The following is a 27,379-nucleotide window of genomic DNA, read 5'->3' as shown; positions in this document are numbered from 1 at the left end:
AGCTGGAAATTCGTTGGTCTTTGATAGAAGCCTGGGCTAGTTTTCTGGGATTGGGCCATCAGGTACTGACTCAGTGAAGGAATTTGGTGGTCAGGAAATCACCCCAAGAATGAGAGTTGCTAAGTACAAGCCCCCGAAGTAGCAAGAGTCAGCAAATAAAAATACGGGATACCTAGACCATATTCATCTTGTAACTGATCTAACAGCATGGTGACTGTAGTTAATAATACTGGACTTACTGTACATTTGAAATATCCTGTGAGAGTAGAACTTATGTGTTCGTACCACACACCAAGAAACGGTAACTATGTGAGGTGATGGGTGTATTAATTAACTTCATTGTGGTAATCATTTTACAATGTTTATGTATATCAAATTCTCACATTGCACACCTAAAAATACACAATTTTTATTTGTCAATTGTAATTCAGTAAAACTGGAAAAAATACACAATGCCCGGTTAAATTCGAGTTTCACATAAACATCGAATACTTCTTTTTAAGTGTGTCCCAAATATTACATGGGCAGGCCTGGAGGCTTGAAGTTGTATCAGAGAGGGCTGCCTGGAGGCGGTGAGTACAAGCTGGTCTTGGACTGTGAGAGAAGTTAGGCAGGTGCAGTGAGGCCAGCCTTCCTGCTGCACCGAGCTCCCGATGCAGAGGCAACGGCGGGGGAGAGCCAGCAGTGCAGTGGTTGCAGAGCACAGGTTGAGGGTGTGGGCCCGGGGGGCTGTCAGCTGGAGCGGCGGGGCCAGGTTGTGGGGAAGCCGGCCCTCGGAGTGGTGCTGGCCCTCCGTGGCCGCCTTCGCTCGCTGATAGCCAGCTTCCCCTCCTTGTCCCTGCGCTGCATCCTCCCTGCCTGCCACATTTCAGCTTTTACTTACTTACTTATTTATAAAATTTATTTATTTTAGTTTTGGCTGCATTGGGTCTTCATTGCAGTGCGCGGGCTTCTCACTGCGGTGGCTTCTCTTGTTGCGGAGCATGGGCTCTAGAGCGCAGGCTCAGCAGTTGTGGCGCACGGGCTTAGTTGCTCCGCGGCATGTGGGATCTTCCCTTCCCGGACCAGGGCTCAAACCTGTGTCCCCTGCGTTGGCAGGCGGATTCTTAACCACTGTGCCACCAGGGAAGCCCCACATTTCAGCTTTAAATGGAACTTATTTGAGATCTGTTAGGGCACCAGGACACATTTGAAATCACAAAGCTTTCATATTATCTTCTCCTCTATAATTTATTTTTCCTCAACCTAGACTGATGTTTTAAAAAAGTACCAGCAGCAGTGGTCATAATAATAACAATAATCCTTGCCTCCCAGCAGTTTGCTTCTGGCTGGCAGCAGCCAGGCTTTGGCCCGAGGCACATTTATTTTTTATGACCCAGGCATCAACTGTGGAGGAATGGGCTCCAGACAGAAGGATGGGGGATCAGGCCCTCCTGCCAGGGGCTCTGCCAGGAGCTTTCTCTTACTTGAATTCTCCTAAGGACCCTTTGACAGAAGGGATTATTATCACATGTGTTGGTTGGGAGGAGTAATCAGGCTCAGAGAGGTGAAACTACTTGCTTAAGGGCACACAGCTTTTAAGTGGCAGAAGCAGGGCATCCAGGTTGGCCTGACTCCACATTGTCTCTCTTGTTCGCCCCTCGCTGTCATCTCAGGTCTGTGCCCTGGCTGCAGACCGCGTGCTCTGGGATGTGCCCCAGTGTGCAGCCTTGGGTCACTTCTCCTCTCTCAGCTTCAGTTCCTCCCCCTGTGGAGTGGGTGGAGCAACGCCCTGACCCTCGGTCTGCCCCTAGGGTGGGCGCTCAGTAGAGAATCTGGCGTATAGTGGCTCCGTCCCTCCCCAGCTGCGTGGCCTTGGACAAGTGCCTTAGCCTCTCTGAGCCTCAGTTTCTCCTCTGACAATTGGAGAGACTCACAGCTGCCTTACAAGGTAAAAGCACCTAGTGCAGCATTGTAGGTGCTCAGTTAACCCTTCTCTTCTCCCTCCTTAAATGGACTTGCAGTGCCCGGAGAGAACGTGGACCCGTCAGTGTTGAGGTAAAGGGAGCCCTTGGCTCTGGCTGGACACCTGTCCTGCCCTCCCCGTGGTCTCCGTCAAGTTCACCCACCTGTGCAGGCACCCACGTTTCTTTTGCAAATGAATAGAGTCAGTGTTCTGCATTTCCCTCCCAGATCCGGCTCCAGATCCAGGGGCTGGAACCGTGGGAATCCTTCCAGGCCTGGGTTGGTTGGTTGGTTGGTTGTAGAGACACAGGGGCGCCCACCCTGGCCCTGGAGGAGGGGGTGTGGTTAACATCCCCGTGAAGCAGAGTGCGACCCCGGGCCCGGACTGTGCTTATAACCAGGGGCAGAACTCCAGGGGCCGGTTCCCTCGGCCAGGGAGGCCCCCGGTGCCGCGCCCTCCACCGGAGAGCAGCGCCCAGCTGCAGACCGTGGCTCCCTGCGGCCCTGCACCCTGTGAGAGAGGCCTGCACGTGCCCCCTCAGGGGGCTTGGCACCTAACGCACCATGCCTTCCAGCCCCGCGCCCTTCTGCTAGGAGACCCTGCCTGCCTGCCTGCCCGCCTGCCTGCCCAGCACCCGCTTCTCCTGCTCGTGCTGGTGGCTTCATTCAGTGCTTCTTCCCAGAAGTCGGCTCCTTACCGCTCCCCGGAGCCCCCCAGGCCCAGCACTCACCCTGTGCTGTCAGTGTCTGTCTGCACATCTGTCCCCCTTATTGGACTGGGAGACCCTCAAGGACGGGCCACGCCTGATTCACTTGCCAGGGACTGCTGTGCAGCAGCAGGGAAGGTGTCCCTGGAAGGCCTGACAGCCTGGGCAGAGGCATGGGGTCGAGCCCAGCATTAATTGAGTGCCACTGTGTGCCGGGCACTGTGCTGGTGCTTTACGCACTTCAACTCATTTAATCCTCACAGTGGCCTGGGAGGAGGTTTGGCTGTTATTTTCATTCTACAGTGGTGGAAACTGAGCCTCCAGCGGAAGGGCAAGAGATTTGTGCAGTCACACCGCAGGGACACAGAGCCGAGAGAACACACAGTTCTGTCTGCCTCCAAATCCAAACCTGGCCTCTCTCTGCATTGTTGGAATCTCCTGGGTGCTCTAAATGCAGCCCGGTTGAATGTGGAGAGAACATTTTGGATTTTATTTTTTGCACTAAATTACCTGCCATCTTGGGTTAACCTTGCATCTTTAATTGCATCAGACAAAGCCTGGGCATCTTCTGAGTCAGCTTTTACTTTTTCACTTTCTTTTTTTCAATTCAGTTGAGACATACAGTCAAATGTTTATGAAAGCACTAATTTTAAGTATACAACTCAGTGATATTTATATTCTCACACGCACCTGCAGCCCCACACCAGCTCAACATCTAGAACATTCCTCATTCCAGTAAAGACTCCCTTGAGTCCCCACCCCATCAGAGGCATCCCTCCCGCCTGAGTCATCATCCTAACTTCTCTTCCCATAGGGGAGTTTTGCCCACATCTGGACTTCATGTAACCGGAATCCACAGTGTGTGGTCTTTTGTACAGGGCTCCTTTGTCTCACGTGGAATCTGTGGGGTTAATACATGGGCTTGCATGATCAGTGACGTGATCTTTTTTCATTGCTGCGTGGTACCCCATCACTGTGCCCTGGCTGGACCACCCACTGTTTATCCATTCTCCTCTTGGTAGACATTTCGGCCGTGAGTTGATTTATCCCACTGATCTGATGTCTATTTTTGTGATTTTGAGGCAAGGACTGGCTTTTGTCAGGGTATTATGCAGAGGTGTCTGGCTCCCTAGAAGTTTAGGGAACTGTAAACATCCTCGTGATTCTAATTGCTTTAGATCAGAAGCATATATATTCATCCCTCCGTGTCTTCTGTTGCAGCAGAGACCGGGGGAGGCGGGGAGGAGAGAAAAAGAAGCAAACAAGCTTTAGTGGAAGTTTTCTAATTCGTCTGTTCGTATGAGCTAAGTGGCAGATGATGGGGTCTGCCTGTAATTTAAAGTCAAATGCTCATGGCTGACAGTGGGAGCCATAATAAATGTGTTGCCACTGTCCTTTTGGTGTCCTTTCTCTGCTACTTTGAAATCTCATAAATAACCAAGAGCATGTTGGTAAGATGCCTTCCTCTCCTCCGTTTGCTCCAGCAGAGCAGCTGCAGTTGCTAGGTTGAGCTCCTCGTTGCTAGGGTTTTTGTGGTCCTGTGGTGCCCGAGAAATATGATGGATCAGTGAAACATGCTTCTGCTATTAATTGAAATGTTTCCACAGCGAATCTCTCAATGTCACTGCATGCGTTGACGTTGTCCCAATAGGTCGATGATCCTTGCAGGTTTCTTTCCCAGTTAGAAGAATTGGCTTGAGTGGAGGGGACAAGTGGCCTGGACGGGGAGTCAGAAAGCCTGATTCTAATCCTGTATCTGATACTAACTTGCTGTGTGACCTTGGGCAAGCGTTGTCCCCTCTCTAAGCATTGGACTCCATAAAATTCAAGGACCTGCCAGCTTTGACAGCTTACAGTTCATCACCCAAGCTCTGTAAACAGGCCAAGTGCAAATCAGGTCCTCATTATCTGTTGGAGGATTATTGACAGAAGAATTCTCATCCCCAGCTCACTTCCTCTCAACCCAGCAGGCTTCTGGGTCGCGTCTCCTTGGCCAGATGGCGTGTGTGGAGTTAGGAGTTTCAGACTAATTTTAATGTTCAATCAGACATAGTTGGGGGGACTTCCCTGGTGGCACAGTGGTTGAGAATCCGCCTGCCAGTGCAGGGGACACGGGTTCGAGCCCTGGTCCAGGAAGATCCCACATGTCGCAGAGCAGCTAAGCCCGTGCGCCATAACTACTGAGCCTGCGCTCTAGAGCCCGTGCTCTGCAACAAGAGAGGCCACCGCAATGAGAAGCCCGCACACCGCAACGAAGAGTAGCCCCCACTCGCCACAACTAGAGGAGGCCCGTGCACAGCAACGAAGACCCAAGGCAGCCAGAAATAAATAGATAAATATATAAATTTATTTAAAAAAACAAACATAATTGGGATCATAAATCTGAAAAAGGAAAAGTGACACCCTACAACCCATAAACATCTGGTCATACTATTTTCTCTTTCCTCCTGCTTAAAAATCTTTGGCAGTTTCCCTCTGCGTGCCCTGGGGATGGCAGACAGGGTCTCTTTCAGTTGCTGAGGCAGATCATTGGGTGGGGCTGCAAGGGGGAACATCCTGAAAAGAATCTGGACTCGCTGGTTTGCTGTGGGATCTTCATCGATTGGTGTTGTCTGCCACGGGTCCAGGAGTGTAAACAGGGATGCGTGTTTGTCCATCGTGGCTGGAGTTTTAAGCCTGTTCCCTTTAATATTGTGTTTGAGGCCTCCTCCATGGCACCAGTCAGCTTCTCGTGCTTATTTCCTCCCCCCACCTCTGTCTGCCCCACCTCCAAAAATACCTGCTTCTCTGTCCACGTTCAGTTGAGCACCTGTTGTCTCCAAAGATGTCCTTTGTTCCCGTTGTTCCCTCTGCCCGTCAGGCCTCTATTCCATCCAGTTGGTGAGCTCTGCCTATTTGTCATTCAGACTTCAATCACAATCTTGTCTCATCTCCTGCGACATTCTCTTTGACTCTCTCGAGTGGGATTGATCGGCCAGGCCCTCCTCTGAGATCCCACAGTCCCCACTTAGCCAGTTTCGCACTTAGTTGTTTTTACGTCTCTTTCTACTTCTAGCTTGAGAGGTCCTCAAAGTCAAGTTCTGGATTTCGCTCATCTCTGTCTCTCCAGAGCCCAGCACAGTGCAGAGCCTCAGTAATCTATTGAATGAACACACGAATGAATAAAAATCATGTCGCCTTCCAAAGTCAGATAGACATGATTTTTATAACTTTCCCAGCAGCCTGAGTTCTGTGTGTCAGTACTCCCCAGCTTAATCGTGGGTAATTGACCATGGTCATAAAATGACCACACATTCCCCCCAGACCAAGCCCTGCTTCCACTTGCAAGTTTGCATTTCCTCCACCATGATGGCCTGTTTGTCTTCCTCTCTCCCCTTGCTCTCACCCTGAAGGCAAGCAGAGGGCGGCGGCTGCCTTAGCGCAGCTCCAGGGCACTATGGAGACGCTGGGCGTTTTGGAGAGCAAGCAGAGGGCCATTTGGTGGGTGTTGGCAGCCATCTACCACCTGGGTGCGGCGGGGACCTGCAAAGGTACGTGCCTGCCGCCGGGCTCACCTGGGCTGCCGGCTGTCTCCGCCAGCAGGTGCCTGACAAGGCCCTTCTTTCCGTGAGGTGGGACAGGGTCAGCCTGTCATCTTCCACATCTCTGGGACTGCTCTCGGGGGGCGGCTGCCGAGCCAGGCGTGCCGAGAAGGAAGCGGGCTGGATGTTTCAAGCAAACCGCGTCACCCAGCGCTGTCCAGTGGAGCTTTCTGTGATGACAGGGGGAGGTTCTCTGTCCAGCAGGATGGCCGCTAGCTGTACGTGGCTGTCGAGCTTTTGACATGCAGCTGGTGCAACCGAGGCGTTGAATTTTTCATTGCATTAAATTCTAAGTAACGTACATTTAAATAGCCACATGTAGCTAGTGGTTACTGTGCTGAGAAGAGACACCCTGAAACGGGTGAGAGAAGGCTGGGTCCACGCACTAAAGGTGATGTTTTCTGTCTGGACATCTTGGCAATGCTCACACCATATGCGTTGGAGCTGACGCAGCTCTCCTTCTCCTCCCAAACCTGCTCGCCATCCTTAACTGTCTGTTTGCTTATTGTCCCTGCTTCAAGTTGGTCTCCCCAAGTGGTTCTCATCGTCCCTCTCCCTCCCCCATCCCTATCCAGTCGTTGACCTTGCCCTGTAGATACTTTCTGTGATGGCATTTCTGTCCTGACTTCTCTATTCTTACTACTGTCACCTTAGACTAAGTATTTGCTAATCCTTTTTTTGCTTGGACTATTGCAGTAGCGTCACTGCCGATGGCTTGGCTCCACCCTCACTGTGACCACTGGGCTCCTTTCTAAAACGTAGACCTGTAGTGCCATTCCCTGCTTAGACTCCTCCCGAGGCGCGCTCCTGTCTGCTACGTCAAGTAAAATTCCTTGGATTGGCATTCAAGGCTCCTCGCTTCCCTAACCAGACTCTTGTGCCATTGCTTTCGGCACTGCGAAAGGTCCCGGGGAGACGGTCAATATCGAGAGCAGTGTGGCTCCTGCCTTCATGGGGCTTATGGTACCTTATACTGTGATTGTGTCCTTGTCTAGCTGTTTCCTGTAGAGAGTGGCTTCCTTTGGGCCCAGAACATAGAGTTGGAATTTACTTTTTGAGTGGACACACGTGTTCATGGAGGTCTGTCCTCTGGAGCTATGTGTTGACTCTGGCTGACATTCTGGGCCATTCCTCTGTGGGGCAGCAGACTTCTTTGGAATATGCTGGCATGTTATTCCTGCCATTCCCATACCCGTGGGCCTTGTGGCCTGTTCTTTTGATTTTCATACACTTGAGCTGCATTGGTCCACTGATTTGATTTTGGACATTTCTAGAAGTTATGCTGAGTCAGAAATAGGGAAGGTAGGGAGTCCACAGTTGGTCCAAGCCAAGGGCAGACATGCTTAACTGGGCAAACATGGAAAAATCAAATGCCACTTGCCTTTTCCAAAAATCAGCCGTGGGCCATGCTCAACGCCCTGACCATTTGGAAATCAGCCAGCTTTGTAAATGGACTGGGATTGGTGATGTCATTGCACAGTTCAGATCAGAAAAGCTGTTGAAGGTTTAGAGTTGGGGCACAGGCATCTATAGATTGGGGATGTGTGGAAGGAAGCAAACGTATTTTACCGAATAGAAAACTGAGGCTCAGAAGGTCTAGGTGCAATAAACTCCAGGCTGTGGCTTCCCTGGTGGTGCAGTGATTAAGAATCTGCCTGCCAATGCAGGGGACACAGGTTCGAGCCCTGGTCCGGGAAGATTCCACATGCCACGGAGCAACTAAGCCCGTGCACCACAACTACTGAGCCCGTGCTCTAGAGCCTGTGCTCTGCAACAAGAGAAGCCACCACAGTGAGAAGCCTGCGCACCGCAACAAAGAGTAGCCCCTGCTCCCCGCAACTGGAGGAAAGCCCACGCAGTGACGAAGACCCAACGCAGCCCCCCAGAAAAAACTCCAGGCTATGGGCGCTTGAGGGAGGCAGATTTGAGTTCAAAACCAAACTTCTCTGAGCTTCAGAGAGGCCTCCTCTTTCATTGGGCCAAGACTGGGGTTGGTGTGAGGATTAAATGGAATAAAGAAGAGAAAGCTGAATTAAGCTGCTTTCCCCGGAGGCAGACCCTGAGACAAAAATTGCATGTAGGCTTTGGGGGAGGGGGTATCATGAGGAACCAGTAGGGAAGTGAGGGAAGAAAGGCAGGTGATGCTGGAGCCTTAAGGAGTGGATTAGCTCTGGGAAGTGGGGGGCCAGTATCTCTGGGGACCTCTGGGAGACTCTGAAGAACATTTCTCCTCATCATGTATTACCCGAGGGACGAGGGAGCCGGGATATTGATCTACCGCCTCCTGCTTCTCCCTGGTTGAAGGTTGCTCCTGGGGAACATTCCCCCCTGCCCTTCCAGCCTGCCCCATGCATGAGCTGAGCATATCCGGCAGCCAGGGAAGCAGAGAGGCGCAGACAGGTACCTGTAGTGACAGGCCAGGGACACGTGTGGGGTGGTATGTATGGAATGGCCAGGGCGAGGGGTGGTGGACAGGTCATCCACGCTTCTAGCCCCAGGCAGTCCCTCGGTAGATTGTGCTGTTGAGCCTGGGTTAGGTGACTCTCCCAGGGTGTCACAGCCACATGCCTCTCTGCTTTGCTCAACTCGAATAGTCTTGTTCCCTCCCGGCACTCAGCAAAGCCTAGGGAGAGGACAGGGCGGTTGGGGCCTACCTTCCGATTTCCATTGTCACACTTGAACCCTCTCTGCCTCGGATGCGACAAAACAGAGGCTAAGGGAGCCCCCAGTCTATTGACCTGTTACCAGAGAAGTTCGATGCCTGACTTCCTTCTCCTGAGGCTCCTGGGGCACCCCCTCTGATGGGGGCTCGGGACTCATACCTGTAGCTGCCTGTAGCGATAAAAGAGAAAGGCACGTTTATAAATATTTTATTAGTACATGATTATGGCAATAATTCCTCCCAGCCTCCCCCCACACCACCTGATAAATTATTTTAAGAGGAGCTGCTGTCAGTCTGCCTGAGAGGCCTGCTTGATGATTTACTTACTATATATTCTGCTTTGGAAGATTTCATAATAGGTTGCTCTAAAATCAGCTATTAAGAATTTCAAAGTCATATATAAATGTCTTTGCTTTGTGTCATAACAGATCATTTTGAAATATATTAAGAATCATTTCCATTAATAAGGGTTTTTTGGTTTTTTTTTCATTAAAACGATGCTCTCCTCCCAGCGCACCCAGCTTCCTTAACTTATTTTGAAAGTCCTGATCCTATTTTTAAAGACCAATATCAGTCCCTGTGGGGAGATTTCAGACCTTATAACTGGACTTAGGATTTTTGAACTGTTTCAGCAGTAACGACAACCACCACTAATATTGGTTTCGCGTTTGATGGTTTCAAAAGCACTTGTACCTCTCTTGTGCCTTTTTTTTTTTTTTTTCATGTAATGTCTGAAACATTTATATTAACATATTTCCATACAAATAACCCAATGAAAGTTTAGTATTAGTTGTTTTTTTTGTTTTTTTATACTGCAGGTTCTTATTAGGCATCAATTTTATACACATCAGTGTATACATGTCAATCCCAATCGCCCAATTCAGCACACCACCATCCCCACCCCACCGCAGTTTTCCCCCCTTGGTGTCCATATGTCCATTCTCTACATCTGTGTCTCAACTTCTGCCCTGCAAACTGGCTCATCTGTACCATTTTTCTAGGTTCCACATACATGCATTAATATACGATATTTGTTTTTCTCTTTCTGACTTACTTCACTCTGTATGACAGTCTCTAGATCCATCCATGTCTCAACAAATGACTCAATTTCATTCCTTTTTATGGCTGAGTAATATTCCATTGTATATATGAACCACAACTTCTTTATCCATTCGTCTGTTGATGGGCATTTAGGTTGCTTCCATGACCTGGCTATTGTAAATAGTGCTGCAATGAACATTCGGGTGCATGTGTCTTTTTGAATTACGGTTTTCTCTGGGTATACGCCCAGTAGTGGGATTGCTGGGTCATATGGTAATTCTATTTTTAGTTTTTTAAGGAACCTCCATATTGTTCTCCATAGTGGCTGTATCAATTTACATTCCCACCAACAGTGCAAGAGGTTTCCCTTTTCTCCACACCCTCTCCAGCATTTGTTGTTTGTAGATTTTCTGATGATGCCCATTCTAACAGGAGTGAGGTGGTACCTCATTGTAGTTTTGATTTGCATTTCTCTAATAATTAGTGATGTTGAGCATCTTTTCATGTGCTTTGTGGCCATCTGTATGTCTTCTTTGGAATAATGTCTATTTAGGTCTTCTGCCCATTTTTGGATTGGGGTGTTTGTTTCTTTAATATTGAGCTGAATGAGCTGTTTATATATTTTGGAGATTAATCCTTTGTCCGTTGATTCATTTGCAAATATTTTCTCCCATTCTGAGGGTTGTCTTTTCGTCTTGTTTATGGTTTCCTTTGCTGTGCAAAAGCTTTGAAGTTTCATTAGGTCCCACTTGTTTATTTTTGTTTTTATTTCCATTACTCTAGGAGGTGGATCAAAAAAGATCTTGCTGTGATTTATGTCAAAGAGTGTTCTTCCTATGTTTTCCTCTAAGAGATTTATAGTGTCCTGTCTTATATTTAGGTCTCTAATCCATTTTCAGTTTATTTTTGTGTATGGTGTTAGGGAGTATTCTAATTTCATTCTTTTACATGTAGCTGTCCAGTTTTCCCAGCACCACTTATTGAAGAGACTGTCTTTTCTCCGTTGTATATCTTTGCCTCCTTTGTCATAGATTAGTTGACCATAGGTGCGTGGGTTAATCTCTGGGCTTTCTATCTTGTTCCATTGATCTATGTTTCTGTTTTTGTGCCAGTACCATATTGTCTTGATTACTGTAGCTTTGTAGTATAGTCTGAAGTCAGGGAGTCTGATTCCTCCAGCTCCATTTTTTTGCCTCAAGACCGCTTTGGCTATTCGGGGTCTTTTGTGTCTCCATACAAATTTTAAGATGATTTGTTCTAGCTCCGTAAAAAATGCCATTGGTAATTTGATAGGGATTGCATTGAATCTGTAGATTGCTTTGGGTAGTATACTCATTTTCACAATGTTGATTCTTCCAATCCAAGAACATGGTATATCTCTCCATCTGTTGGTATCATCTTTAATTTCTTTCATCAGTGTCTTATAGTTTTCTGCATACAGGTCTTTTGTCTCCCTAGGTAGGTTTATTCCTAGGTATTTTATTCTTTTTGTTGCAGTGGTAAATGGGAGTGTTTCCATAATTTCTCTTTCAGATTTTTCATCATTAGTGTATAGGAATGCAAGAGATTTCTGTGCATTAATTTTGTATTCTGCAACTTTACCATATTCATTAATTAGCTCTAGCAGTTTTCTGGTGGCAGTTTTAGGATTCTCTGTGTATAGTATCATGTCATCCGCAAACAGTGACAGTTTTTCTTCTTCTTTTCCAATTTGTATTCCTTTTATTTCTTTTTCTTCTCTGATTGCCGTGGCTAGGACTTCCAGAACTATGTTGAATAATAGTGGTGAGAGTGGACATCCTTGTCTCGTTCCTGATCTTAGAGGAAATGCTTTCAGTTTTTCACCATTGAGAATGATGTTTGCTGTGGGTTTGTCATATATGGCCTTTATTATGTTGAGGTAGGTTCCCTCTATGCCCACTTTCTGGAGAGTTTTTATCAGAAATGGGTGTTGAATTTTGTCAAAAGCTTTTTCTGCATCTACTGAGATGATCATATGGTTTTTCTCCTTCAGTTTGTTAATATGGTGTATCACATTGATTGATTTGCGTATATTGAAGAATCCTTGCATCCCTGGGATAAATCCCACTTGATCGTGGTGTATGATCCTTTTAATGTGTTGTTGGATTCTGTTTGCTAGTATTTTGTTGAGGATTTTTGCATCTATATTCATCAGTGACATTGGTCTGTAATTTTCTTTTTTTGTAGTGTCTTTGTCTGGTTTTGGTATCAGGGTGATGGTGGCCTCATAGAATGAGTTTGGGAGTGTTCCTTCCTCTGCAATTTTTTGGAAGAGTTTGAGAAGGATGGGTGTTAGCTCTTCTCTAAATGTTTGATAGAATTTATCTGTGAAGCCATCTGGTCCTGGACTTTTGTTTGTTGGAAGATTTTTAATCACAGTTTCAATTTCATTACTTGTGATTGGTCTGTTCATATTTTCTGTTTCTTCCTGGTTCAGTCTTGGAAGGTTATACCTTTCTAAGAATTTGTCCATTTCTTCCAGGTTGTCCATTTTATTGGCATAAAGTTGCTTGTAGTAGTCTCTTAGGATGCTTTGTATTTCTGCGGTGTCTGTTGTAACTTCTCCTTTTTCATTTCTGATTTTATTGATTTGAGTCCTCTCTTTTTCTTGATGAGTCTGGCTAATGGCTTATCAATTTTGTTTATCTTCTCAAAGAACCAACTTTTAGTTTTATTGATCTTTGCTATTGTTTTCTTTGTTTCTTTTTCATTTATTTCTGCTCTGATCTTTATGATTTCTTTCCTTCTGCTAACTTTGGGTTTTGTTTGTTCTTCTTTCTCTAGTTTCTTTAGGTGTAAGGTTAGATTGTTTACTTGAGATTTTTCTTGTTTCTTTAGGTAGGCTTGTATAGCTATAAACTTCCCTCTTAGAACTGCTTTTGCTGCATCCCATAGGTTTTGGGTCGTCGTGTGTTCATTGTCATTTGTCTCTAGGTATTTTTTTATTTCCTCTTTGATTTCTTCAGTGATCTCTTGGTTATTTAGTAACGTATTGTTTAGCCTCCATGTGTTTGTGTTTTTTACTTTTTTTTCCCTGTAATTCATTTCTAATTTCATAGCGTTGTGGTCAGAAAAGATGCTTGATATGATTTCAATTTTCTTAAATTTACTGAGGCTTGATTTGTGACCCAAGATGTGATCTATCCTGGAGAATGTTCCGTGCGCACTTGAGAAGAACGTGTAATCTGCTGTTTTTGGATGGAATGTCCTATATATATCAATTAAATCTATCTGGTCTATTGTGTCATTTAAAGCTTCTGTTTCCTTATTTATTTTCATTTTGGATGATCTGTCCATTGGTGTAAGTGAGGTGTTAAAGTCCCCCGCTATTACTGTGTTACTGTCGATTTCCTCTTTTATAGCTGTTAGCAGTTGCCTTATGTATTGAGGTGCTCCTATGTTGGGTGCATATATATTTATAATTGTTATATCTTCTTCTTGGATTGATCCCTTCATCATTATGTAGTGTCCTTCCTTGTCTCTTGTAACATTCTTTATTTTAAAGTCTATTTTATCTGATATGAGTATAGCTACTCCAGCTTTCTTTTGACTTCCATTTGCATGGAATATCTTTTTCCATCCCCTCACTTTCAGTCTGTATGTGTCCCTAGGTCTAAAGTGGGTCTCTTGTAGACAGCATATATATGGGTCTTGTTTTTGTATCCATTCCGCCAGTCTATGTCTTTTGGTTGGGGCATTTAATCCATTCACGTTTAAGGTAATTATCGATATGTATGTTCCTATGACCATTTTCTTAATTGTTTTGGGTTTGTTTTTGTAGGTCCTTTTCTTCTCTTGTGTTTTCCACTTAGAGAAGTTCCTTTAGCATTTGTTGTAGAGCTGGTTTGGTGGTGCTGAATTCTCTTAGCTTTTGCTTGTCTGTAAAGCTTTTGATTTCTCCATCAAATCTAAATGAGATCCTTGCCGGGTAGAGTAATCTTGGTTGTAGGTTCTTCCCTTTCATCACTTTAAGTATATCATGCCACTCCCTTCTGGCTTGCAGAGTTTCTTCTGAGAAATCAGCTGTTAACCTTATGGGAGTTCCCTTGTATGTTATTTGTCGTTTTTCCCTTGCTGCTTTCAATAATTTTTCTTTGTCTTTAATTTTTGCCACTTTGATTACTATGTGTCTCGGCGTGTTTCTCCTTGGGTTTATCCTGTATGGGACTCTCTGCGCTTCCTGGACTTGGGTGGCTATTTCCTTTCCCATGTTAGGGAAGTTTTCAACTATAATCTCTTCAAATATTTTCTCTGGTCCTTTCTCTCTCTCTTCACCTTCTGGGACCCCTATAATGCGAATGTTGTTGTGTTTAATGTTGTCCCAGAGGTCTCTTAGGCTGTCTTCATTTCTTTTCATTCTTTTTTCTTTAGTCTGTTCCGCAGCAGTGAATTCCACCATTCTGTCTTCCAGGTCACTTATCCGTTCTTCTGCCTCAGTTATTCTGCTATTGATTCCTTCTAGTATAGTTTTCATTTCAGTTATTGTATTGGTCATCTCTGTTTGTTTGTTCTTTAATTCTTCTAGGTCTTTGTTAATCATTTCTTGCATCTTCTCAATCTTTGCCTCCATTCTTATTCCGAGGTCCTGGATCATCTTCACTATCATTATTCTGAATTCTTTTTCTGGAAGGTTGCCTATCTCCACTTCATTTAGTTGTTCTTCTGGGGTTTTTTCTTGTTCCTTCATCTGGTACATAGCCCTCTGCCTTTTCATCTTGTCTATCTTTCTGTAACTGTGGTTTTTGGTCCACAGGCTGCAGGATTGTAGTTTTTCTTGCTTCTGCTGTCTGTCCTCTGGTGGTTGAGGCTATCTAAGAGGCTTGATGGGAGGCTCTGGTGGTGGGTAGAGCTGACTGTTGCTGTGGTGGTCAGAGCTCAGTAAAACTTTAATCCACTTGACTGTTGATGGGTGAGGCTGGGTTCCCTCCCTGTTGGTTGTTTTGCCTGAGGCAACCCAACACTGGAGCCTACCTGGGCTCTTTGGTGGGGTTAATGGCAGACTCTGGGAGGGCTCACGCCAAGGAGCACTTCCCAGAACCTCCGCTGCCAGAGTCCTTGTCCCCACAGTGAAACAGAGCCACCCCCCGCCTCAGCAAGAGACCCCCCAACACCAGCAGGTAGGTCTGGTTCAGTCTCCCCCAGGGTCACTGCTCCTTCCCCTGGGTCCCGATGCGCACACTACTTTGTGTGTGCCCTCCAAGAGTGGGGTCTCTGTTTTCCCCAGTCCTGTCGAAGTCCTGCAATCAATTCCCACTAGGCTTCAAAGTCTGATTCTCTAGGAATTCCTCCTCCCATTGCCGGACACCCAGGTTGGGAAGCCTGACGTGAGGCTCAGAAGCTTCACTCCAGTGGGTGGAGTTCTGTGGTATAAGTCTAGGAAGTTCCTTTTAACTCTTAATTTACTAAGAGGTTGTTTTAAAATCACAAACAGGTGCTAAATTTTACCAAAATTTTTATTGAGTTAATAAAGATTTTTTTCTTTAAATGAATCACTGAATTACTGTTTGGAAATATTGAACTTTGCCTCACATTATATGCAAAAAGTAATTGATTTGTGTCACAGCCCTAAATATAAATGCTAAAATCATAAGGATTCTAGAAAACTTTTAAAAGAATATCTTCATGTCCTTGGAATAGCTGATGCCTTTGTAGAGAGGACACACAAAATAATCATAAGAGAAAAAATAATGAATTAACTACATAAAAACTGAAAACTTTTTTTCCAACTTTATTGAGATAGAATTGACATACAACATTGTGTAAGTTTAAGGCGTACAATATTATTATTTGATACACATGTATATTATATAATGTTTACCACAGTAACATTAGTTAACACATCCTTCACCTCATGTAACTACCTTTTTGTTGTCGTTATGGAGAAAACATTAAATCTCTACTCTCATAGCAACTTTCAACTAAACAATATAGTATGTTAACTACAGTCACCATGCTGTACATTAGAATCCCCAGAACTTGTTCATCTTATAACTGGAAGTTTGTACCCTTTGACAAATATCTCCCCATTTCCCCCACCCCTCACCACTGGCAGCCTCCATTCTACTCTCTGTTTCTACAAGTTCAATGTCCTTAGATTCTGCGAATAAGTGAGATCATCCACTATTTGTCTTTCTCTGACTTTTTTTATTTAGCATAATGCTCTCAATATCCATCCAAGTTGTAGCAAATAGGAGGGTTTCCTTTTTTATGTCTGAATAATATTCCATTTTATATATATATATACACACACATACATACATGCATATATATACACACCACATTTTCTTTATCCATTTATCCATCAATGGATGTTTCCATGTCTTAGTTTGTTTCCATGTCTTGATTATCGTGAATAATGGGAGTGCAGATATTTCTTCCATTTTGCCTTATGAAAGCTTTCATAGGAACACTCTACTTTTGGATAGCAGGGGAAACCTGTGTTAACCCCTTATCAGATGTGTAGTTTGCAAATATTTTCTCCCATTCCGTAGGTTGTCTTTTCATTTTGTTGACTGTTTCTTTTGCTGTGCAGAAGATTTTTAGTTTGATGTAGTCCCACTTTTGCTTTTGTTGTTTGTGCTTTAGGTATCATAGCCCCCCAAAAAGTTACCAAGACCAACGTGAAGGAGCTTTTTCCATTTTCTTCTAGGAGTTTTATGGTTTCAGGTCTTATGTTTAAGTCTTAATCCATTTTGAGTTAGTTTTCGTGAGTGGCGTAAGATAGGGGTCCAATTTCATTCTTTTCCATGTGGATATCCAGTTTTCCCAACACCACTTATTGAAGGGACTATCGTTTCCCCCATTGAGTGTTCTTGGCTCCCTTGTCAGATATTAGTTGACCATATATATATGGGTTTATTTCTGGACTCTTGATCATTTTCCATAGGTCTATGTGTCTGTTTTTAACCAGCACTATACTGTTTTAATTACTATAGCTTTGTAATATATAGAGCTTGAAATCTGGAAATGTGATGCCTCAAGATTGGTTATTTTTGTTTTTCAAAATTGTTTGGCTATTTGGGGTCTTTTGTAGTTCCATATGAATTTTAGCATTGTCTTTTTCTGTTGATGTGAAAAATGTCATCAGAATTTTGATAGGGATTGCAGCAAACCTATAGATGGCTTTGGGTAGTATGGACATTTTCAAAATGCTAACTCTTCCACTCCATGAACACAGGATACCTTTCCATTTATTTGTGTCATCTTCAATTTCTTTCATCAATGTCTTACAGTTTTTGGCATATCGATTTTTCACTCCCATGGGTAAATTTATTTCTAAGTATTTTATTGGTTTTGATGCTATTGTAAAAGGGATTGCTTTCTTTATTTCTTTTTCACATAGTTCATTGTTGGTGTGTACAAATGCAACTGATTTTCATTCTTTAGTTTTGTAACCTGAAGCTTTACTGAATTCATTTATTAGGTCTAACAGTTTTTTGGTGAAGTCTTTTGGATTTTCTATATACAAGATCATGTCATCAGCAAAGAGACATTTTTACTTCTTCCTTTCCAAACAAGCAAACAAATAAATGTGATACACCACATTAATAGAATGAAGGGAAAATATCATAATCATATAAAAATATGCATACAGAGCATCCCCACTGCCACCATATCCACCACCACCACAGCTGCCAGCAAAGCCACCTCAACCACTGAAGTTTCCTCCACGACCAAAGTTATTATTCCCACCAAAACCACCTCGACGACCAACACTGAAGTTTCCAGAACCACTTCGACCTCTTTGGCTGGATGAAGCACTAGCTATCTCTTGCTTAGATAGGGCTTTCCTTACTTCACAATTGTGACCATTCCCAGTGTGTTATTTCTGAACGACAATCTTGTCTACAGAGTCATGATCGTCAAAGGTTACAAAAGCAAAGCCTCTCTTTTTGCCACTGCCTCAGTCAATCATGATTTCAATCACTTTAATTTTCCCATACTGTTCAAAATAATCTCTTAGGTGATATTCTTCAGTGTCTTCTTTAATGCCACCAACAAAAATCTTTTTCACAGTAAGTGGGCACCAGGTCTTTGAGAATCTTCTCTTGAGACAGCCCTCTTTGGTTCCACAACTCTTCCATCCACATTGTGTGGCCTTGAATTCATGGCTGCATCCACCTCCTCCACAGCGGCATATGTGGCAAACCCGAAGCCTCTGGAGCACTTGGTGTTTGGATCCCTCATTACCACACAGTCTGTGAGCGTTCCGCATTGCTCAGAATGGCTCCTCAGACTCTCATCAGTTGTTTCAAAGCTCAAACCTCCAGTGAAGAGCTTCTGCAGCAGTTTGGGCTCTTTGGGAGACTCTGTCTTAAGACATGATGGCAGTGGAGTGGGGTGGGGGAGGACTTTAACTATGCTTACTCTGCGCTGTCCATGGGCAGAAAGCTAGTTTGTATATGTTGAAACATATGCATCACAGGGATAAATCCATTTGATCATGTGTATGATCCTTTTAATGTGCTGTTGAGTTTGGTGTGCTAGTATTGAATATTTTGTTGAGAATTTTTGCATATTATGTTCATCAAGAATATTAGCCTGTATTTTTCTTTTCTTGTAGTATCTTTATCTGGCTTTGGTGCCTGGGTAATGCTGACCTCTTAAAATGAGTTTGGGAGTGTTCCCTTCTCTTTAATTTTTTGTAAGAGTTTCAGAAGAATTGGCATTAATTCTTCTTTAAATGTTTGGTGAAATTCACCTGTAAAGCCATCTGATCCTGGGCCTTTCTTTGTTGAGAGGTTTTTGATTACTGATTCAATTTCCTTACTTGTTATCATTCAATCTTTTTACTTGTTACCAATAACAAATAACTCATCCTTAGTAGGTTGTATGTTTCTAGGAATTTATCCATTTTTTCTAGGTTGTCCAATTTGTTAGTGTATAATTGTTCATAGTATTCTTGTATAATCCTTTGTATTTCTGTGGCATCAGGTGTAATGTCTCCTGTTTCAGTTATCGTTTTATTTATTTGAGTCCTCTCTTTTTTCTTGGTAAGTTTAGCTAAAGATTTGTCAATTTTGTTTACCTTTTCAAAAAACGCAACACAATTCTGTTGATATTTTCTACTGTTTTTCTATTCCCTATTTCATTTATTTCTGCTCTGATCTTTGTTACTGCCTTCCTTCTGCTAACTTTGGGCTTAGTTTGTTGTTTGGTTCTTAGTTTGTTCTTGTAGTTGCTTGAGGTATAAGGTTAGGTTGTTTATGTGAAATATTTCCTTTTTTAATGTAAGCATTTATTGCTATAAACTTCCCTCTTAGCACTGCTTTTGCTGCATCCCATTAGTTTTGGTGTGTGTTTCCATTTTTATTTGTTTTATGATTTTTCAATTTCCATTTTGGTTTCATCTTTGACCCATTGGTTGCTTAGGAGTATGTTATTTAATTTCCACATATTTGTGAGTTTTCCAATTTTACTCCTGTTATTGATTTCTAGTTTCATACCACTGTGGTCAGAAAATATATTTGGTATAATCTCAATATTTTTAAATTTGCTGAAACTTGTTTTTGACCTAGCATGATCTATCCTGGAGAATGTTCCATATGTGCTTGAGAAGAATGGGTATTCTGCTGCTGTTGGATGGAATGTTCTATATATGTCTGTTAAGTACATTTGGTCTAAACCATTGTTCAAGTACAGTGTTTCCTTACTGATTTCTGGTCTGGATGACCTATCCATTGTTGAAAGTGGGATGCTGAATTCCTCTACTATTACTGTATTACTGTCTGTTACTCCTTCAGATCTGTTAGTATTTGCTTAATATATTTAGGCACTCTGATGTTGGGAGTATATGTATTTACAATTGTTATGTCTTTTTGATGAATTTACCCATTTATCATTATATAGTGACCCTCTTTTTATCTTGTCATGGTTTTTGACTTTAAATCTAGTTGTCTGATATAAATATAGCTGCTCCATTTTGATTCCCATTTGCATGGAATACCTTTTCCCATCCCTTCACTTTGAGCCTATGTGTGTCCTTGAAGTTAAAGTGAGTCTCCTGTAGGCAGCATATGGTTGGGTCTTTTTTTAGTCCATTCAGCCATTCTGTGCCTTTTGATTGGCAAATTTAATCCATTTATATTAAAAGTAAAATCCAGGCAGGGCCCTGACTACCAGCATACTCTACCATGGCTGCTAGGTCTTGCCACAGTCACATGGAAGTAGAAGCTCATGTTGGGAGATAGGTTAAGTGTATAAAGTTGCACAGCTGGAGGGGCTAGCTGCCGGGGAGTCTGGTGATACAGGCTAGTGATAGGAAATCGGGCCGATCCAGGCTCACAATGATCTGGGGGGCCCTAACTGTCAGCATGCACTTCCGTAGCTGCAGGATCTTGCCAACAGATGCACATATGGCAATGGAGGTAGGTGATGGGCATCAGGCCAGTGGCATGCAAGTGCATAGCTGGAGGGGCTATCCCCAAGCACACACACTTAGGTGGGGGTCAGCTGCAGGGAACTATGCTAGTGTCTTGAACTCACACACAGCCACAGAAGACTGAGAAGGCTGCCAGTGTGGGTCCTGGGTTCCCTCAGGGGTGAGGGGGAGAGCTGGGGGAGACTCAGGTGGCTGGCATCAGTGAACACAGATACCTGTGGGGGAAAACCGGTGAAATCTGCAGGAGTCTGAGGCAGCTATGTTGGCCGTTGGTTTCTTCAGTAGGGAAAGCTGCTGGGGTGGTCTGCAGAGCATGTCACTGGGAACCACCACTGTTTTCCCGACAGTGTGGCTGAAACTGGTAGCCTCTTCATTGTTCCTAGCCATCACGGCTCAGCTCTGCTGGTTTCTGGATGGGGTGAACTCAAAGTGGTTCACTCACGCAGTGCCCTCAAAGGCTGAGGAAGCTGGTAGCTCACCCCACTCTCCCTTTTCCAGGGAGGAAACTCTTTCTAGCTGGGGATATCCCTCAGCACTGAGCAATGCTGGCTTTGGGGGATACATTTATATAGGCAAAATGAAGCTGTTCTTCCTTCCCTTTTTGTGCAGTTATTCTCAGGGTCTTTGTCCCACCATGTTGCTAAAGTTTTTTAAGTGTACTCCAGAGCTCTCCAAAACTGTTTTTGTTTGTGAATAGCTGTTTAATTGTTGATCTTTGTGCGGGAACTGGAGGCTGCCGTCTCCTACTTCACTATCTCAATGATGTCGCTCTTTTTCCCTTCTCTGTTCACTTTTCTTCATTCTTTTTTCTTTCTGTTCCTCATACTTGACAGTTTCAACTGTCCCAGTTCAAGTTTACTGACTCTTTCTTCTGCCCACTCAAATGTGATATTGAACCTTTCTAGTGAAATTTTTATTTTGGCTATTGTGCTTTTCAGCTCCAAAACTTTCATTTGGTTTCTTTTTATAATTCCTGTCACTTAATTGATATTCTCACTTTGGTCACACATTATTTTCCTTTAGTTTTTTGTTCTGTTTTGTTTTGGGGTTTTTTTGCTCCATGTTTTCCTTTACCTCTTTGACTATATTTAAGGCAGTTGTTTTAAAGCTTTTATCTATAATTTCAAAGTATGGACTTCCTCAGGGAAAGTTTCTGTCATTTTTTCCCTTGGAATGGGCCTGTTGCTTTATATGTCTTGTAATTTTTTTTTTTTTACAAAACTGGACATATGACTATTATACTGTGGTAACTCTGAAAATTAAATTCTTCCTCTCACTGGAGTTTACTCTTTTATTAGATGTTGAAGGATGCAGAAGTCCATTTGTTTAGTGACTTCCCCAAACTATTATTGCAGTGGCCATATTCTTTATTGATGTGGCCACAGAAGTCTTTGTTCCTTAGCTTCTGTTCAGCTGCTGTTTTGATAGAGATTTCCTTGAGTGACAGAAGCTCTCCCAGTCTTTTAAAATTGACTGTGCTGGGGGCCTCCTTCAACTCCTAGCCAGGCTTGCACTGGATCTGACCAAAGTGAAAGCTTAGGGTCTTCTCAGGTCTTTTCTAAGCAGGTGTCTTACCCTGGTCATAAATATGGCTTTCTAAATTCCCCAGTATATACGGTTGTTTTTGGATGTCTTAATTTCCCAGAGACACTTACCCCAGATTTTGCCTTAGGCAATCTGTTGTGTTTTGACAACACAAGAGTCTTTGCAAGTTTGGCTTGCAGTGTTTTCAAGCTTTTCCAGTCTGAGTTCAGAGTTAGGTGAAACAGAGCTGCACCTAGTGTCAGTCCTTCAGGTAGCCCCCCAGACAGGTTAGAAGGGGCACACACAATAATTTGTGAACGTGGTCTGCTCTGCTCCCTCTGGAACTAGGGAAATGGTTCCACACTGGGGACATGAGCTACCCCTACTTTAAGACTAGTGCCAATTTATGACTGGTGCTGCTTTAAGACTGCCACCACACAGCGAGAGGTTAAGGGAAGGGCAGTAAGATTGCCACAAAGTCTTCCTACCATTTTGTAGTGACTTTTCCTTGATTCCATGCTTGTTTGGTTGCTATAAACTTTTATAAATCATTTTCCATAATTCTCACAAAATTGGTTCCGACAGTTTCTGCTCATTTTTCTTTCTTTTTTTTTTAAACATCTTTACTGGGGTATAATTGCTTTACAGTGGTGTGTTAGTTTCTGCTTTATAACAAAGTGAATCAGTTATACATATACATATGTCCCCATTCTGCTCATTTTTCAATGTTTCTATTGGAGGATGAGAGTTTGGAGTGGCCTACTCCACCGTATTGCAGACATCATCGTTTTTATGATCTCCTCCTGATTTCTTTTTCTTTGAAGACTTTTTATATTCTTTGTCCTTTTTCCCTAATAGTTTCCTGCTATCTTTTCCTTGTTGATTCGCAGGAATTCTTGGAATAGTCTACCTACCAACTGCTTGCTATTTTTTGTATTACTTCCTCACTTCATGTTCTGCCTACTCTCTTTCTGGAACTTCAACGAGATGAATGTTGGCCTTCCTGGGTCCATGTCTTCTGAATTTTATTTCACAGTTTCTATCACTTTACCTCTTTTTAGTACATTTTAGGATAATTCATGGGCTTCATATTTCCATCCACTAAGGTCAGTTCTGTCCATTCTGCTATTTAGCCCATCTTCCAAGTATTCTGTTTCAACAAGTTAAATTTCCCTTTTCAATATCTTTGGGTAGATAGTATAGTGCAATATTAACAAACTGGAACTCAGAAGTCAGGACCCTGGCCCTGGAGCAGTCAGAGTTGTGGTGTGAGAATGAGAGACAAGGAATGTAAGCCTGTAAAAAGAGCTTGTGCTAACTAACATCGTGGACATGGTGTGAAAACTTGTTCTCTAAAATCATAGACTGAGAAGCTTGGCTATTTGAAACGATACCAGTGAGAATGAAATAGCTCACTCTTGCCTGATGGCTCTGAGTCACACGGGTCACTAACAGAGAAACAGCCTCACTTTCCAACCCAGGCGCAGAGCTTCAGATAAGGGGTCTTCAGACATAACATTCCACATTTATCTTAACTTTGAATTTCCAAGATAACAGGAACCCTGGGCCTGTTTCTTAGACCAGCCTGTATATTAACCCCTTTACACACTCTCTCTGTTTTACTTTGAGCCAAACACAGTCTCACCTAAATTTTCCCTAAACTCCACACTTCCTCCAAATCCCATGGTAACTCTATCTCTTCCTCTATTTGGTGAGAAGCTGCACTTCTGCTTGAATGCCTCCCTTGCTGAAGCAAGTTGAATCAACTTAGCTTTGTGGGGCCATAGGTGTGTTCCTGGCTTCAAGAGGGGTCAGAAATGATGAAAAGTGATGTTGGGTTCACTGAGTAGAAAAAAATGGAGTCTGCAAGATGGCTGAACCAGGTGAATGACTACTGAGGAGACAAGAATGGAGACAGAGAGAGAAGAAGAAGAGAGGGTGAAGAAGAAGAGAGGGTGAAGAAGAAGAGAGGGTTAAGAAGAAGGAAGGTTGAGAAGAAGACAGATAGTCTTTTAAGGAAATGGAAATGCAATTCCTGATCAAGAGTCTGTGTGATGGTGCCCTATAGACCTTTGAGACAGCTATGAGAAGTAGATCTGTTCTAATAATGTAGGTGTGGGGTATGGTATGGTGAATTTGGTGCAGCCACAAGAGAAGAGAACCAGGCTTGAAAGGCAGAAGTTTATTATAGTCACAGATCCCAGAGAGGAGGGCACTGCATGCCATGCAGGGCCACAGGGGGAAGCACCACTGTCAGTCAGAAGGCAGAAAGGAGCAAGAGGAAGGCCTAGGCCACAGACTTTATTGGGGTTTCTGCAGGAAAGGCAAGGCAGGGCAGGTAAACAACTTAGGATTGGCCGGTATGAGTAATTCTGGTGCTCTTTGGGCTATTGAGGTGGTCTCTAATTGCCAAGTACCTGGCCCTGGGATGATTTAGGACAGAGGAAATATTGCCTTGGTGTGTGAGAGTTAGATAAGGAGGTGGCTGGTGTATAGACATGATTGGTTGGTCAGTTTATGACAGATGTGATCCGGAACAAGCACTTTGCCATCTCTCCCCAGTCTGCAAGGCCTCCAAATGCCAGAGTATCAAAGTACAGAAAATAGGAATATATAGTTAATATACTTGACCCTGTGATAAATGCCTATCAAACTGCCAAATACAGAATCTAAGAAAACGCAGAACAGGATCTAATTCCCTTACAGATTATATTAGTATGCTAGGGCTGCCATAACGAAGTACCACAGACTGGGTGGCTTAAACAGCAAAAATTTATTTTCTCACAGTTCTGCAGGCTGGAAGTCCAAGATCAAGGTGTCAGCAGGGCTGGTTTCTTCAGAGGCCTCTCCTTGGCTTATAGATGGGCAGTCTTCTCCCTGTGTCTTCCCATGGTCTTCCCTCTGTGTGTACCTGCATCCTGATCGCCTCTTATAAAAACATCAGTCATATTGGATTAGGTCCCACCCTAGTAATCTCATTTTAACTTAATTACCATTTTAGGGAGCCTATGTCCAAATACAGTCACATTCTGAGGTACTGGGGGGGTTAGACTTTAACAAATGAATGGGTGGGAGAAGAGAACACAATTAAGCTTATAGCACAGGTAAAGTTAGTTCTGCATCTTATGGATTTCCAAGTCATGGGTTCCTGTGGAAGAAATAATCTAAAGTGGATGTCATGCAGCAAAAGGAAACAGAATCACAAACTGAACATATAGGGCCTGAGGGTGAGGGAAGGCAGGTGGGGCAACGCCTTTGGGTGGCTGGATTACAGAGGTTTTCAACAAAGAGTGAATGAGAAAGCATCTGCTGCTCCCAGGACTCAGGCACCTTGACTCCTGGACTATCAGAAAATAAAGCGAAGCACCAGCATTCTAATTTGAATTTTCTCCAATCTGAAATATCTAGTGTTTAGTTTGACAGTTTGGTCTTTGAGTGTGATCTAGGAATGCAGGTCCACTCAAGGACCAACTTCTCTCAAGCTGGGGGTGCCCTAGAACCAGAAAGCATCATTATCCATGTCCTGGGAGTCTTGGAAGAGCCCTCATAGAAGAGCAGAAGCTCCTCTGACAGAAAAAGCCGGCTGGGTCAGGGATGCAATGTGGAACTCGGGGACTGAACAACACTCACCTGAATCCTCCAGAGCCAGTCAAATAATGCTGCCCCATTAACCTCACCCACATCTCCCTAATTCCATCCCCACCAACCCATCAATGCAATGGCACCTCATTCAAACAACTTGGTTCACCGAAATCCAACTTGGAGGTTAGAAGGAGTACTCTTCGGGCTGAGTTGGGGGTAATGTTAAAAAAATCTCTCTCCTGCAACTAAGCACACACACGTTTTTCTCCCAAGGTTTGCCTTCGTGAAGCAGAACAAGCTGTAGCATATCTTTTAGGAAATGGTGATTTCAGTACTAGGAAAAAGTGGGTTCTAGTGAGTTTCAGAGGTAGAAATTTTTTCATAGATACACCAATGCCTGACTCAGTTATATGGAAGTAAGAAATGCTCCCAGGTATGTCAAAGGCCCCAGGACCAACATCACTCTACAGAGAAGGAGCTTTATCTTCTCATTTTGAGAGATTCCTTTTAAAATGGTCATCCATACTTAAAGACGCTTTCTTCCTGACAGGGCATGGTTTTTCAGTTCTAAAAACTAGCATTAATGAGCAATCACTCTGCACCATAACACACACCTTCCATCTGAGGAAAAGAATAGCTCTTTGCTGCATCCCTGAAATTATTCTAGTACAGTTTATCACTTACTGGGCCCTGGTTACCCAAGTGGTTCAGTCTGTTCTAATGGGACATTGTGCATTGAAGGTAGAATTACTCACCTCATGTTTACTAGCGGTTTTCAAGTTGAAATCATCTCCAAACTTTGCTACTTGTTGTTAAATTGTTCAAGTTGTTAGATTCTATTCTCAACTGTCCTGGCTCCTGCTTCCTAATCCATATCTTGTACCAACAAATGCTCACCACAGACAAGGTCAGTATTTGTCTAGAATCTCTAGAAAACAGGAAATCAGGATGTTATGGTTTTTTAATGTTTTTATTTTTTACCAAAGTAATAAATTTTATTGTACGGGACTAAATGCAGCTTAATATTACATCTGCTTGGCATCTTTCATGTATGTATCGCTCATTCTCTTTTCAAAGTGACCTCGTCACACCCAGAGGAGGTAGGTAGATGCTATGAGCACCAAGGTCCCAGTTTTCAAAGAGAAAAATACAGAGTTGAGACAAAATAATTTACCACAATAAACATAGTGAATCATTGACAAGGTCAGAAACAGAATCTAGGACAATCTAGATACTTTATGCTGCTCCATCCTCTAGCTTTCAGTCCTCTCCTTTAGCCTCTCAAAGCTCGAAAATATCACAAACTCCCCACAAAACTGAGTACTCTGAGTAGTACTAGCCATGTGAAATTCTCCACTTTTCCCTGTTCTCTGCCTAGCTTAAGGGGAATATGAGGGCACATCAAATATTTTCTTTTCCTTTCACAAGAAGAAGCCATTCTTTACCTGTCGAACCATTTTTATACCCAAGGAACCACTCTCAGCTCTTTTCTAAGCTAGCCTGAAATCAGTCAATACTAACATCATGACTTCCACAGGATTATATTACAATATTATTAAGATTCCACAGGTGGAACTAAAAGAAATAAATTAATTAAATTTAATTTTAATTTTAAAAATTTCTCCCTAGGAAACAGGTAAAACAAGAAATAAAAGTGTTGAGTGCTACCACCTGGAACAGAGACCACCCACCCCAAGCTTGGTCAATGGATGACCACCAATCAAGACACCTAATAAAGGAAGAGCTGTGGTCACATGGACTCACAGGGAGGAGGATCTCCGGCTAAAAGTTTCAGTGTTTCAGGAGAGTGCGGCTGCTTTGAGATGACAGATGCCCCCAAGAGGCATATGTGCTCTATTTTGTGACACTGAGTCAGTTACTAAGCCTGTATGTCAATATCAGCACCATGAGGAAGAGGAGCCTCTGGAAAATGCAC

General features: G+C 43.5%; 2 protein-coding genes across 7 annotated transcripts in view; one reads left to right on the top strand and one right to left on the bottom strand.

Annotated features, from left to right (window-relative positions):
- The window catches only part of LOC309639837 (unconventional myosin-XVIIIb-like), a 62,232-nt gene extending 34,946 nt beyond the window's left edge, over nt 1–27,286 (top strand). For both annotated transcript variants that reach the window (XR_014251886.1, XM_082417613.1), the window contains 2 exons: nt 6,044–6,181; nt 27,073–27,286. The gene's annotated coding sequence lies outside the window, so the exon portion shown is untranslated. The remainder of the gene's footprint in view (nt 1–6,043; nt 6,182–27,072) is intronic.
- The window catches only part of LOC309639781 (sodium/glucose cotransporter 1), a 142,978-nt gene continuing 121,795 nt past the window's right edge, over nt 6,197–27,379 (bottom strand). Inside the window, exons 15-17 of one of the 5 annotated variants that reach the window (XR_014251851.1) lie at nt 24,647–26,371; nt 8,971–9,064; nt 6,197–8,855 (exon numbers count right to left, since the gene is read on the bottom strand). Coding sequence is in view for 1 of the 5 variants with exons in the window: in XM_082417472.1 (XP_082273598.1) it covers nt 26,352–26,371 (20 nt within the window). In the remaining 4 variants the exon portion in view is untranslated. Of the gene's footprint in view, nt 9,065–9,786; nt 26,372–27,379 lie in introns of those variants that run through there. The other 4 variants (XR_014251852.1, XR_014251850.1, XR_014251853.1 and 1 more) reach the window with 4 other exon arrangements.

The sequence above is a fragment of the Balaenoptera physalus genome (genome assembly GCF_965194825.1).
Source record: "Balaenoptera physalus genome assembly, chromosome: 12".
NCBI classification, from domain to species: domain Eukaryota; kingdom Metazoa; phylum Chordata; class Mammalia; order Artiodactyla; family Balaenopteridae; genus Balaenoptera; species Balaenoptera physalus.
The sequence above is the reverse complement of the archived record's forward strand: the minus strand, read 5'-3'. Positions and strand labels throughout refer to the sequence as shown.